This window comes from Pelodiscus sinensis, chromosome 1 (genome assembly GCF_052426305.1).
Source record: "Pelodiscus sinensis isolate ZL-2025 chromosome 1, ASM5242630v1, whole genome shotgun sequence".
Taxonomy (NCBI): Eukaryota; Metazoa; Chordata; order Testudines; family Trionychidae; genus Pelodiscus; species Pelodiscus sinensis.
This window is the reverse complement of record NC_143052.1, coordinates 135,407-149,591: the sequence shown is the minus strand read 5'-3', so window position 1 is coordinate 149,591 and position 14,185 is coordinate 135,407. Positions and strand designations below refer to the sequence as shown.

Here is a 14,185-nt window from a genome sequence, read left to right as displayed (position 1 = left end):
GAACAGCCACTAGAAGATGCAACAAACCCTTTACCATACAGCCTGCTATTTCATCTCAACATGTCTTCTGAAAATATACTGCTACATTCCAAGGGTAATCTATAACCCACCCACAGATGGGCCATCCTCCAACTCTTCAAAGCTGCACTACCACACTATCAGAATTGTTACTGTTGCAGTCTACACTCGCAGGCCAGTTGACACTAGACCCAGACATTTGGCTTAAGATATGTGACACCAGCTACACAGAACATGTAGCTTGAGTCAGCTTATCTTAAGCTAGACTTGGTCGCATCCACACAACAGGAAGTCGACAAGCGCAAACACTCCCATCGGCCTCCCTCACTCCTTACAAGAGCCAGAGTACTGGATGCCAGCGGAGACGCCCTCTGAGTTTGATTTAATGAGCCTTAGACTCACTAAACTGAACTCTGGAAGATCGATTGCAGCAGCGTCGATTTGCCACAGAGTGAAGACGGGCCTGAGATACTCATTAAGCTTAAAGCAAGAACCTTTCTATCCCTCCAAATGGACATGTGCTCTGCACTACTCCTCCTCCACTCAGGTGTAAAGTTTCCTTTCCATCAAGGAGCCATTACCTTATTTATTACAGTATATTATCACACATTATTTATAGGATCTAGGAGTATGCTAGGTGCACATTGCCTTGAAACACAAAAGTCATTCCAACAGACTTGGACACAGGCACTATGAACATCACCAGAATAAGAGAACTAATAAATTAAAACCATTAACCTAAACAGAATATATACTAAATCTCAAAGTCTGTAACTTGGCCTCCCATTGATCTTATTTTTGCATTCACCTGTCATTTCTTTGCCCAAGCCTCCATCTTCTCTCCTGACATCTCAGACGTTACTTAAATTGTAAACTTTCCTGAGTAGGAAATCCATTTGCTCTGTTACGTGCCATAAATGAATAGGGCACTACATAAGCGATGATAGAAAATTCTTGTAACAACTTTTCCTTGCCCATTACTTGCCTTCTCTAACTCACTATTTGGAGAGATTACAAAAATAAACCCTATAATTACCCTAATCCACAGATGGATAATCCACTAGTTCAGAATCTCTTTTACTCTTTGCTCACAAGCTGAAATTTAAATTGTTCCTCTTATGCTCAGAATTCAATTTCAATTTTAGTTTCTGGAAAAGGATTAGAGAGCAGTTCTGAAATCCTCAGCAGGGAACACTTCTTAATCTAGTGATCATGAGTGTACTTATTAGCTGAAAATAGACAGAAGAAGTGTAATTATACCATTTTCAGCCTTTAGCCCCTCCAAGGCTGCAGTGGGTAGGATTAAAGTCCCCTTCTCATCCTCCTGTTCCACCACATTCTCCTGTGGAGATATTTCATCCCGCTCAGAGATCAGCTGAAGAGCAGAAAGACAGAAAATTACAATGTTTTCCCATAGGTATTAGGCCTTGTTCTTTCAATTGCACTTTTGACAAATCTGTTAATCATTTCTAAATTCCCCCAACGAACTCATACTAGTTTACTCCATTTGCAAACAGTTTCATAAAATGCCTGCTCAGACTGCAGAAAGTCGCCAATTGGTCAAGAGAAGATATTTCTGTAGTCTTTTTGATTGTTAGCATTCTTAGAGAATTTTAGGTTACAATTACCTTTACAGATTGTACCTGCTCCTCTGATTGAGAGACCTGCATCACTGGCTCAGATTTTAACCATTTTAACTCAGTCTGGCAATGGACGAACTCCTCAGATTTTTGCATGAGCTCTTCTAAAAGAAAAAAAAAATAAGTATACATGTCTCTGCTTGTCTGAGTAGATCTACTTTAAATGTATGCACATTAGAATATGTAACCTCTCACCTAGCAGTCACTGCTTCTATTCTAGCCCACTCAGTAGCTGCAGGAAGTCCATATCACCTGAGAGTTCTATCTCTATATATATTTTAGAAATGCCTGTCTGTCCGTCTGAGTCTGATCAAGAACTCCTCCTGAACAGTAAGAGCTAGGACCACCAAAATTGGTTATGCAGCTTCCTCTTATCCTAGCTTTAAGCAAGGTCAAGGTCAAAAAAATGGGAAGTGCTAGGAATGAGACTGTTTTCCATGACATGGAAAGGGAGGAGGCATGCAAAAGGGGGAGGCAGAGCAGAGAGATGTGATAGGAGAGTGGCCACTGGGGGCAGTGAGCACAGGGGATAGCAATCCTTAAGAGTGTCCACTGGGATCAGCTACACCACCAAGAGTAGCCAGCAGGGCTTGTGCTCCGCCATCCTGCTTGCCACCAAAGTAAGTAGCTCCCCTGCTCCAAACCCTTTCACCTCAGCCCTTGACCACAGTGCTGGAGGAGGGGAAGGGAGAAGGCCCCTGGCAACCGGGAGGGTTTGTGGAAGGCAAAAGGCCCTGGCAGCTGGGGGAGGGAAAAAAGCCCCGCAAGATGTGACCACCTCATTCCTGAGCTCTCCTCGCCTCACTCCCAGCCTCCTGACTCCTGCACCTCCACATTGCCAGCCCCGTGCCCTGAATGACCTCAGCAATGCCAGGTATGTCTTCTAGTGTGAAATAAATGAACCTGTTACCAGTTGATCACACAAAATACCACCATAGTTTGCTAACCAAAGGATCAGGGAATGCCATTACAATAGAGGCGCGCAGGATTCAACAGACAAGGAGATGGAACATTCCTCTTCAAAGGATTTAGACATATCATCATGGAAGACTGCAGAGTGGCTACAAGTTTAAGTCTGTACTAACTATCTACAAACATTTTATCCATGATTATTCATTGCCATGGACAGAAGGGACCACTACGATCATCCTGTCAGACCTCCTGAATAGCAAAACCTTTTTTTTTTTTTTTTTTTAAATCAAGCAATTCCTGCATCAAGCTCATAAACACCACCTGGGCTAAGTCTATGTCTAGACTGCAGAGTTAAATCGGAAAAAGATACGCAAATTGCACACCACAATTTGCGTATCTTTTTCCGCCCCCTCCCCCCCCTTTTTTTTTTTTTTTGGAAAAACCTCCCCCTTTTGGAACATCCCTTATTCCTGATATGATGAGGAATACAGGGATGCTGAAAGAACACGTCCGCTTTTTTGGATACTGTTTCGAAAAAGCAGATGCGCTCTTTGGATGCGGCAAAGCTTTTATGGGACACCTCTAGTATCCCAGAAAAGTGCTGCAGTGTAGATATAGCCAGAGTAAAAACACTGGAAAAGATAGATTTTTTTTTTCTCTGATTTGTGTTATAATCACTTTGTCAACTAAAACAATAATTAGTTATATACTTTCAAAAAGGAGATTGCTAACATTAACATAGCCTTTAAATCTTTAACAAATTAATTTAGAAACAACTAAGGTTAAGAAAAATGTCTACAACTCTGAAAGGCTGTAATGAGACTCAGAATTCCCATCAACCTGGGAGCCAGGAAAGGTTTATTCTTCCTCTTGCCATCTAAGATATTACCCACTCTTTGGTACAGAATTGCCATTAAAAACAGATGCAAATCAAAACTACACAGACAGACTCCCAAGGCTGACCTTGCAGGTGTTGGATGGTAGCTGAATTTTCAGTAGACTGTACCAGCAGCTGATCATTTTGAGCTATGAGAGAATCATGGCTAGATCGCAGCTCTCGCTCAGCCATGTGGAGGTAAGCAATGTGCAGCTTTTGTTCTTCTACCTCCAGCTTATGTTTCTGCTCCTGGGTTCTGTACTCAGATTCCAGTTCAGCATGAGTTCTTCCTGCCTGCTCCAGCTGCTCTGAAAGATACCGCACCTCCTCCTGTAAGTGATGGAAGGACAGCTTCCTCTCAGCCAATTCCAGATCCATCTTCTCCAAAAGGCTTTGAGACTCCTGTCTCTCTGTATTCAACATGCTCTTTAAAGAGCTCAGCTCTGTCTCCATTCTCTGACACTGCTCCAAGAGAGTCTGGAAAAGGAGGTGAGAAGGGACTTAACCCAAAAGGAAAACAAATTGAGTCCTGTTTCAGACCCTAAGGCACTGGGCAAAAATTGATCCATACTAAGTACATATCTTAAAGACAATTTCAACTAGCCAAATTTCCAACTAGAAAAAAAAAGAGGAAAGGTACAACACATGATGGGGATTCTAAACCTCCACAGGAAGAAACACTGTCTTATGATTGTTGAGGGGTAATCAATATTCTGCTGGGAGACATCAGATGTCTAGACTGAAGAAGAGGAGAAATTGTAAGATGGGATTAATATCCAAAACATTCTCCTTCCAGCACAGAAAAAAATATAATCTCTGTTTAAACAGAAAGGTTCATAGAATCATAGAGCTGGAAAAGACCTCAGGAGGTCATCAAGTCCAGCCCTCTGCCCAAAGCAGGACCAATCCCAACTAAATCAACCCAGCCAGAGCTTTGTCAAGCCGAGACTTAAAAACCTCTAGGGATGGAGATTCCAACACCTCCCTAGGTAGCCCATTCCAGTACTTGACCATCCTCCTAGTGAAATAGTTTTTCCTAATTTCCAACCTAGACCTCCCTCACTGTAACTTGAGACCATTGCTCCTTGTTCTGCCATCCGTCACTACTGTGAACAGCCTCTCTCCATCCTCTTCGGAACCTCCCTTCAGAAAGTTGCTGCTATCAAATCCCCTCTCACTCTTCTCTTCTGCAGACTAAACAAACCCAAATCCCACAGTCTCTCCTCATAGGTCATGTGCTCCAGCCCCCTCAGCATTTTGGTTGCCCTCCATTTGACCCTCTCCAATGCATCCACATCCTTTCTATAGTGGGGGCCCAGACCTGGACACAATACCCCAGATGTGGCCTTACCAGAGCCAAATAAAGGGAAATAATCACTTTTCTAGATCTGCTGGCAATGCTCCTCCTAATCCAACCTAATATGCCATTAGCCTTCTTAGCTGCAAGCGCACACTGTTGACTCATCTCCAGTTTCTCATCTACTGTAATTCCCAGGTCCTTTTCTGCAGAACTGCTACTTAGGCAGTCGGTCCCCAGCCTGTAACAATGCTTGGGATTCTTCTTTCCCAAGTGCAGGACTCTGCACTTGTCCTAGTTGAACCTCATCAGATTTCTTTTGGCCCAATCCTCTAATCTGTCTAAATTACTCTGGACCCTATCCCCGCCCTCCAGCGTATCTACCTCTCCCCCTAGCTTAGTGTCAACTGCAAACTTGCTAAGGGTGCAATCCAACCCCTCATCCAGGTCATTAATAAAGATGTTGAACAAAATCGGTCCTAGAACGGAACTTGGCGGCACTCCGCTAGAAACCGACAGCCAACCTGACATCAAGCCCTTGATCCCGACAGTCTAGCTAGCTTTCTATCCATCTTACAGTCCATTTATCCAATCCATACTCCCCTAACTTGCTGGCAAGAATATTGTGGGAGACCGTAGCAAAAGGTTTGCTAAAGTCAAGGTATATCACACCAACTGACTTTCACATATCCACGGAGCCAGTTACCTCAACATAGAAGCTACATTCACATATTTTGTACGTGTGGAACAGATTGTTCCTTCCTAAGTGGAGCACTCTGCATTTGTCCTTATTAAACTTCATCCTATTTACCTCAGACCATTTCTCCAGTTTGTCCAGATCATTGAATTATGACCCTATCCTCCAAAGCACTTGCAACCCCTCCCAGTTTAGTATCAGCTGCAAACATAATAAGCATATTCTCTATGCCAATATCTAGATGGTTGATGAAGATACTGAACAGAACCGGTCCCAAAACAGACCGCTGCAGAACCCCGCTTGTTATATCTTTCCAGCAGGATTGTGAACCATTAATAACTACTCTCTGAGTACGGTTATCCAGCCAGTTATGCACCCACCTTATAGTAGCCCAATCTAAATTGTATTTGTTCAGTTTATTTATAAGAATATCATGCGAGACCGTATCAAAAACCTTAATAAAGTCTAGGTATACCGCATCCACCGCTTCTCCCTTATCCACATGACTCGTTATCCTATCAAAGAAAGCTATCAGATTGGTTTGATGATGTGCTCTTTAGAAATCCATGTTGGCTGTTACCTATCACCTTATTATCATCCAGATGTTTGCAAATGGATTCCTTAATTACTTGTTCCATTATCTTCCCTGGCCCTGAAGTTAAACGGACTTGTCTGTAGTTTTCTGGATTGTTCTTATTTCTCTTTTTATAGATGGGCACTATGTTTGCTCTTTTCAAGTCTTCTGGAATCTCTTCCCAACATCTCTTTCTAGTCTCCCAAAACTTTAAGGCAAATAAGGTCAGATCCTAACTTCTACTAGGCTTCTACAAGCTTCCTAAGTCTGGCAAGGGATACTGGAAGTGGCCAAATCCTGCATAATTCCTACAAATTATTTTATAAACGTCAAGGAGGTAGTAATATTACATATTCCCCAAAAGCCCTTGCACAGTTATAACAAGAATTAGCTTAAAATATTGGGACCTTGGAGTTCAATCTTATTGTCAGCTGGTGACACTAGAGGAGACAATGTTAGAGAAAAGGATACTTTTGCCTGAACTAGACATTTTGAAGATTCTACAACAGGCATAAAAAGGAGATCACAGAGTTCAACAACTCAGTTACAAAACTGCACCACCAACTCTACTTAGAAAGAACTGTTAATTAAGGCACTAAGGATAACCATACCCCCAATGCAGTGCCAAAAACAAAAATGCCCTCTCTCATGAGGCTGCCAGCTTTGAACTTTGACCTCAGGGAATTCCCAGATTCTCTCACGCCAAGCACATGGTCCCTGTGGTAGGGAGCTACGTCAGTTGTTAGGCTTCTGATGAGACAACGGCACACATTAGCAGTAAAGGAACACAAGAGCACAGTATGTTGAGAGCACAAAGAGATACCTTGTTCTGATCTTCTGCACTATGTAACTCTTGCTGCAGCAGTTCCACCATCTGAGTTCGTCCTAAAAGAGCTGCTTCCTGTTCCTTCAGCTTTCTCTGAAGTGAGCTAAGGTTCTACATGAGACAAACAAGAGTGCTGCATCATCTACATCAGAAGCTGAGAGGACAGTAGCAGCCCAAATACAGAAGCACTAGTTACACAGGAGCATCCCATCCCATCTGTCCCAACTCTATGCATCTTATATGGCTCCCACTGTTTTAGTATCTGGGCATTCATATTTGTCAGTGTATTTATCCTGCCAACACTGCTGGAGGACAGGGAAATATTTTATTCCCATTTCTACAGACCCGAAAGGGAGTCACAGAGACACTAGTGATTTATAGCATAGTCACACAGGAAGTCAGTGGCAGAGCAGGGAGCTGAATGCAGGTTTCCCAAGTTTCAAGATGGCATCCTGACCACTGAACCATCCTTCCTCTCAACTCCCACTGAAATCCTTTGTTTGCCTGCATGCACCCCTGAGTGGCAACTCCCACTGAACTCATGCAATTTTTCTTTCTGATCTTCTGTGAAAGCAAGGGGCTATCAAACCCATCAAACATACTTGTTGCATCTCAGCTTCCAGCTCTGATTGGGCCACTATTCGGTGCAATTCAGCTTGATGCTGGTAAACCTTCTCTTGCAGGACAGCATCCTTCTCACGAATCACCTCCTCCAGGGAACTCAGCTGTAAGCCATTGTACATAGTTAGCCAAGTGACATTTCTCATGCTGAGAAACAAGATAGTATTTTTCATCCAACTTTTTGTGGAGTTTGCCACGTGTGAAAATAAATATAAACCAGAAGCCAAGATGCCCTTAGTACTGCAGGCCTCTGTGACAGCCATGATTACTCAAGAGAGGATTTACTTCACATAGAGCTACATATTTACTGACAACATAGACACCTGAAGTGCAAAAAGCGTACATTGCATTTTAGATACACTCTGGCTGTGTCTACATTGGTGCGATCTTGCGCAAAAGTGGCTGCTTTTGTGCCAAAACTTGCTGCCTGTCTACACTGGCCACGAGTTCTTGCGCAAGAAGACTGACATTCTAATGTATGAAATCAGTGCTTGTTGCACAAGAACTATGACGCTCCCGCTCAGGAATAAGCCCTCTTGCACAACTGTTCTTGAACAAGAGGCCAGCGTAGACAGGCAACATGAATTACTTGCATAAGAAAGCCCTATGGTTAAAATGGCCATCAGAGCTTTCTTGCACAAGAGAGCATCTACGCTGGCAAGGATGCTCTAGAGCAAAAGCACATCTCTTGCGCAAAGGCTCATGCCAGTGTAGACGCTCTCTTCTGGAAGAGTTTTTGCACAAGAACTCTTCCCCAAAAGAGTTCTTACGCAAAATCATGCCAGCGTAGACGTAGCCCCTGTGTGTCTGAAAAGCCCCAGTTTCCATCCAATTACAGATACATACAATGTTTCATTTGTTGGACTTGGCTGTTGAATGCCCTCAAAATTGAAAGCCTACAAGCATATGTTCAATATTTATAATGGATTGAGAACTGGTTAAAAGACAGGAAACAAAGGGTAGGAATAAATGGTAAATTTTCAGAATGGAGAGGGGTAACTTGTGGTGTTCCCCAAGAGTCAGTCCTGGGACCAATCCTGTTCAACTTATTCATAAATGATCTGGAGAAAGGGGTAAGCAGTGAGGTGGTAAAATTTGTGGATGATACTAAATTGTTTAAGATAGTCAAGATAGAAGCAGACTGAAGAACTTCAAAAAGATCTCACCAAACTGAGTGATTGGGCAACAAAATGACAAATGAAATTTAATGTGGATAAGTGTAAAGTAATGCACATTGGAAAAAATAACCCCAACTATACGTACAGTATGATGGGGGCTAATTTGGCTACGACAAATCAGGAAAGAGATCTTGGAGTTATTGTGAATAGTTCTCTGAAAACTTCCACAAAGTGTGCAGTGGCGGTCAAAAAGGCAAACAGGATGTTAGGAATTAAGAAAGGTATAGAGAATAAGACACAGAATATCTTACTGCCCCTGTATAAATGTATGGTACGTCCACATCTTGAAAACTGTGTACAGATGTGGTCTCCTCACCTCAAAAAAGATATTTTGGCCTTGGAAAGAGTTCAGAAAAGGGCAACTGCAATGATTAGGGGTTTGGAACGGGTCCCATATGAGGAGAGGCTAAAGCGACTGAGACTTTTCAGTTTAGAAAAGAGGAGACTGAGGGGGGATATGATACAGGTATATAAATTTTGAGTGGTGAGAAGAGGGTGAATAAAGAAAAGTTATTTATTAGTTCCCATAATAGAAGAACTAGAGGACACCAAATGAAATTAATGGGTAGCAGATTTAAAACTAATAAAATTAAGTTCTTCGTCACACAGTGCATAGTCACCCTGTGGAACTCCTTGTCATGATTATGAGGGTTAGCCAGCAGCCTAGGGATTAAGGGGTTAACTACACCTAGCCAGATGGAGTGACCAATAAGAATGTAGGTGGGACTTTTCAAACTGGGACAAAGGAATTTGGGTTTTTTTCCCTTTCTCTTTTTGTCTCTCTGGGAGAGTTCTCTGCAGCTACAGAGAGGGACAAGCATGTCTCTCTCTCTCTCTCCAAGACACCATTCTTCATTTTCTGTAAGTAGGGTAAAGTTTAGGTAGTTTCATTAGGTTTTACTGTTTTATGGATTGGGTATGGGATCTGAGATCTGGCACTGCTTAAAAGATGTTTTGGCTTTTCTTTGTAACTAAGTTCTAGGCCCATGGAGTTTCTCCATGAGTATATTTTGTTACCTCCCTATCTAGTCATTATGTTTGCAACAGGAATATTGTTGTAATAATAAAAGTTCTTTCTTTTCTTTTTATTAACCTGGCAGTGGTTAATTGTGTGCCTTGATTTTTATTTTAGGGGTAAGATTTCCCAAATGATCTTTCCCCTGATTTCTTTATCAACATTTGGGTGGTGGCAGCTGAAGTTTTATTCCCAAGATCTAGGTTTTTAAGATCTTGGGGGAAGTTTTAGACCAAAGCCTGGTAGATAAAGCTTTGGGGTACACTTGCTGGCCCCCACTTCTGCATTTATCATGCCAGAGTGGGGAAGGAGCCATGACACTCCTTGCCAGAGGAGGCTGTGAAGGCTAGGATTATAATAGAGTTTAAAGAGAAGCTAGATAATTTCATGGAGGTTAGGTACATAAAAGGCTGTTTGTCAGAGGCTGGAGATGGATGGCATGAGACAAATCGCTTGATCACTGTCTTTGGTCCACCCCCTCTGGGGCACCTGGCACTGGCCACTGTCGTCAGACAGGCTACTGGGCTAGATGGACCTTTGGTCTGACCCTGTACGGCCATTCTTATGTTATAATATTAGATAAGACCATAAGAACGGCCATACTGGGTCAGACCAATGGTCTATCCAGCTCAGTTTACTGTCTGCCAACAGTGGCCAATACCAGGTGCCCCAGAGGAAGTGACCCAAACAGGTAATTCTCACGTGATCTCTCCCATCACCCACCTCCAGAGAAATAGAGGCTAGGGTCACCATTCCTACCCATCCTGCCTAATACCATTGATGGACCTAACCTCCATGAATCTATCTAGCTCTTTTTTGAACCCTGTTAAAGTCCTATACTTCACCACATCCTTGGCAAGGAGTTCCAAAGGTTGATGGTGCGCTGAGTTAAGAAAAACTTCCTTTTGTTTGTTTTAAACCTGCTGCCTTTTAATTTCATTTGGTGACCCCCAGTTCTTATATTGTAGAATAAATAAAATAAATAAATAAATAGCTTTTCCTTATTCACTTTTTCCACACCAGTCATGATTTTAAAGACCTCTATCATATCCCCCTTTAGTCTCCTTTTTTCTAAGCTGAAAAGTCCAATTCTTTTTAATTTCTCTTCAGACGAGACCACTTCCAAACCCCTAACCATTTTTGTTGCCCTCTTCTGAACCTTTTCCAATGCCGATATATATTTTTTTGAGATGAGGCGACTACATCTGTCACCAGTATTCAAGATGTGGGCGTACCAGGGTTTTATACAGAGGCAACAAGATATTTCTGTTTTATTCTCTATCCCTGTTTTAATAATTCCTAACATTCTATTTGCTTTTTTGACTGCCATCCACAATGACTCCAAGAGCTCTCTCGAGCAGTTGCAGCCAAATTGGTCCCCATCATATTTTATGTATAGTTGGGATTAATTTTTTCCAATGTGCATTACTTTACATTTATCAATATTAAATTTCATTTGCCATTTTGTTGCCCAATCACTTAGTTTGATGAAACAAAAGACAGGACTATGCAGCACTTTAAAACCATCTTGTTAATCTTATTAGGTGATGAGCTTTCATGGGCTAGACCTACTTCCTCAGATCAAATCTGAGGAAGTGGGTCTGGCCCACGAAAGCTCATCACCAAATAAACCATCTTGTAAGTCTTTAAAGTGCTGCATTATGCTGGCTTTTGTTTCAGCAAGACCAGACTAACACGGCTACATCTTTATTAGTTTGATGAGACATTTTTGAAGCTCTTCACAGTCTGTTTTGGTCTTAACTATTTTGAGCAGTTTAATATCATCTGCAAATTTCACCACTTCACTGTTTACCCCTTTCTTTAGATCATTTATAAATAAACTGAATAGGATTGGTCCCGAGACAAACCCTTGGGGGACCCCACTAGTTACCTCTCACCGCTCGAAAAACTTACCATTTATTCTTACCCTTTGTTTCCTGTCTTAAACAGTTATCAAACCAGGAAAGGATCTTCCCTACTATCCCATAATAATTTATTTTACTTAAGAGCCCTTGGTGAGGAACGTTGTCAAAGGCTTTCTAGAAATCTAAGTATATTATATCCACTGGATGCCCTTTGTCCACATGTTTGCTGACCCCCTCAAAGAACTCTAGCAAATTAGTAAGGCATGATTTCCCTTTACAGAAACCATGTTGACTTTACCCTAACAAAGTATGTTCATCTATGTATCTGACAATTTTAGTGTTTACTATAGTTTCAACTAATTTGCCCGGTAATCATGTTAAACTTACCAGTCTGTAATTTCCAGGATCACCTCTAGAGCCCTTTTTAAAAATTGGTGTCACATTAGCTATCTTCCAATCATTAGGTACAGAAGCTGATTTAAATGATAGGTTATAAACCACAGTTAATAGTTCCACAATTTCACATTTGAGTTTTCAGAACTCTTGGGTGAATGCCAGGAGCATACTGGCAATCAAAATAGGCCTGGGAAATGGGCTGAGAATGGCCCTCCCCATGACGTCACCCTGCATGCTCCTCATGTCCCGCATGCGATGCAGGTGGCAGGTTGGGCTCTGCGTGCCGCATACAGCGCGGACACAGAGCTGCTCAGAGTGAGGGGCAACGGCATGTGGACACGATGGCCCACCGGACAACGGCCCACCGGGAAATTCCCGGTATCCCACCGGGCCAGTCCGCCCCTGGTGAATGCCATCTGGTCCTGGTGACTTGTTACTGTTAAGTTTATCAATTTGTTTCAAAACTTCCTCTGACAACACCTCAATCTGGGACAATTCCTCAGATTTGTCACCTAAAAAGAATGGCTCATGTTTGGGAATCTCCCCAACATCCTCAGCCATAAAGACTGAAGCAAAGAATTCATTTAGTTTCTCTGCAATGACTATCATCTTTTGAGTCCTCCTTTAGCATCTCAATTGTCCAAGGGTTGTTTAGCCAGCTTCCTACTTCTGATGTACTTAAAGATTTTGCTATTACTGAGTTTTTGGCTAGCTATTCTTCAAACTCCTTTTTGGCTTTTCTTCATATATTTTTACACTTAATTTGACAAAGTTTATGCTCTTTTCTATTTTCCTCATTTGGATCTGACTTCTACTTTTTAAAAGATGTATTTTTATATCTCATTGCTTCTTTTACTTGGTTGTTAAGCCACAGTAGCACTCTTTTGGTTCTCTTATTGTGTTTTTTAATTTGGGGGTATACATTCAAGTTGGGCCTCTATCATGGTGTCTTTGAAAAGTTTCCATGCAGCTTGCAGACATTTTACTTTTGTCACCATATCTTTTCATTTCTGTTGAACTAGCTTCCTCATTTTTGTGTAGCTCCCCTTTCTGAAATTAAATGCCACAGTGTTGGGCTGCTAAGGTGTTTTTTCCATGAGAGATATGCTAAATTTTATTACATTACGGTCACTATTTCCAAATGCTGCGAGGAATCCTGTGGCACCTTATAGACTAACAGAAGTGTTGGGAGCATAAGCTTTCGTGGGCAAAGACCCACTTCATGCATCTGACAAAGTGGGTCTTTGCCCATGAAAGCTTATGCTCCCAACACTTCAGTTAGTCTATAAGGTGCCACAGGACTCCTCGCTGCTTTTGCAGATTCAGACTAACACGGCTACCTCTCTGATACTATTTCTAAATGGTCCAGTTATATTTTGAACCAGATCCTGTGCTCTACTTAGCACTAAATCAAAAAGAGGCTCTCCCCTTGTGGGTTCCAGAATCAGCTACTTCAAAAAGCAGTCACTTAAGGTATCAAGAAATTTTATCTCTGCATCCCGTCCTGAGGTGACATGTACCCTGTCAATATGGGGATAGTTGAAATCCCCCACTATTACTGAGTTTTTTATTTTGATAGCCTCTCTAATCTCCCTTAAAAAGCGACGAGGAGTCCTGTGGCACCTTATAGACCCGTGGTAACCAACCAGTAGATCATGATCTACCGGTAGATCTCGGAGGCTCTAAGAGTGGCTCTTGAGCCCTCTTTGAACTGCACACCTGCACAGTACATTTAAATTAGATTTCCTCATTTGAGGAGCAGCTACTCACCGAGCAACAGCACAGGTGAGTAGCTGTGAGGAATGGTGGGAATTTTTTTTTTTTTTTAAAGTAGCAGTATAAGGATTGGGGATAGCAAGTGATGGAGAGGAGGAGAATAGAGAGGGCAGGGCTTCAAAGAAGGGGTGGGGCGGTAGATCTTGGCTTGGTCTGTCATTTAAAAAGTGATCTTGGGTGTAAAAAGGTTGGAGACCACTGTTATAGACTAACTGAAGTGTAGGAGCATAAGCTTTCGTGGGCAAAGACCCACTTCGTCAGATGCATGTAGTGGAAATTTCCAGAGGCAGGTATAAATATGCAGGCCACGATCAGGCTGCAGATGACAAGGTGGATCCAATCAAGGAGGATGAGGCCCACTTCTAGCAGCTGATCTGGAGGTGTGAATTCCAAGAGAGCAGAAGCTGCTTTTGTAGTTAGCAAGCCATTCACAGTCTTTGTTTAATCCAGAGTTGATTGTGTCAAACTTGAAGATGAACTGTAGCTCAGCAGT

The 14,185-nt window shown here is 42.2% G+C and overlaps 1 protein-coding gene across 3 annotated transcripts in view; it reads right to left on the bottom strand.

The window, feature by feature from the left end:
• The window catches only part of GOLGB1 (golgin B1), a 131,302-nt gene that overhangs the window by 93,624 nt on the left and 23,493 nt on the right, over window positions 1-14,185 (bottom strand). For all 3 annotated transcript variants that reach the window (XM_075918353.2, XM_075918356.2, XM_075918355.2), the window contains exons 7-11: window positions 7,444-7,566; window positions 6,839-6,952; window positions 3,534-3,924; window positions 1,647-1,762; window positions 1,279-1,393 (exon numbers count right to left, since the gene is read on the bottom strand). In XM_075918353.2, coding sequence (XP_075774468.2) covers window positions 1,279-1,393; window positions 1,647-1,762; window positions 3,534-3,924; window positions 6,839-6,952; window positions 7,444-7,566 — 859 coding nt within the window. The remainder of the gene's footprint in view (window positions 1-1,278; window positions 1,394-1,646; window positions 1,763-3,533; window positions 3,925-6,838; window positions 6,953-7,443; window positions 7,567-14,185) is intronic.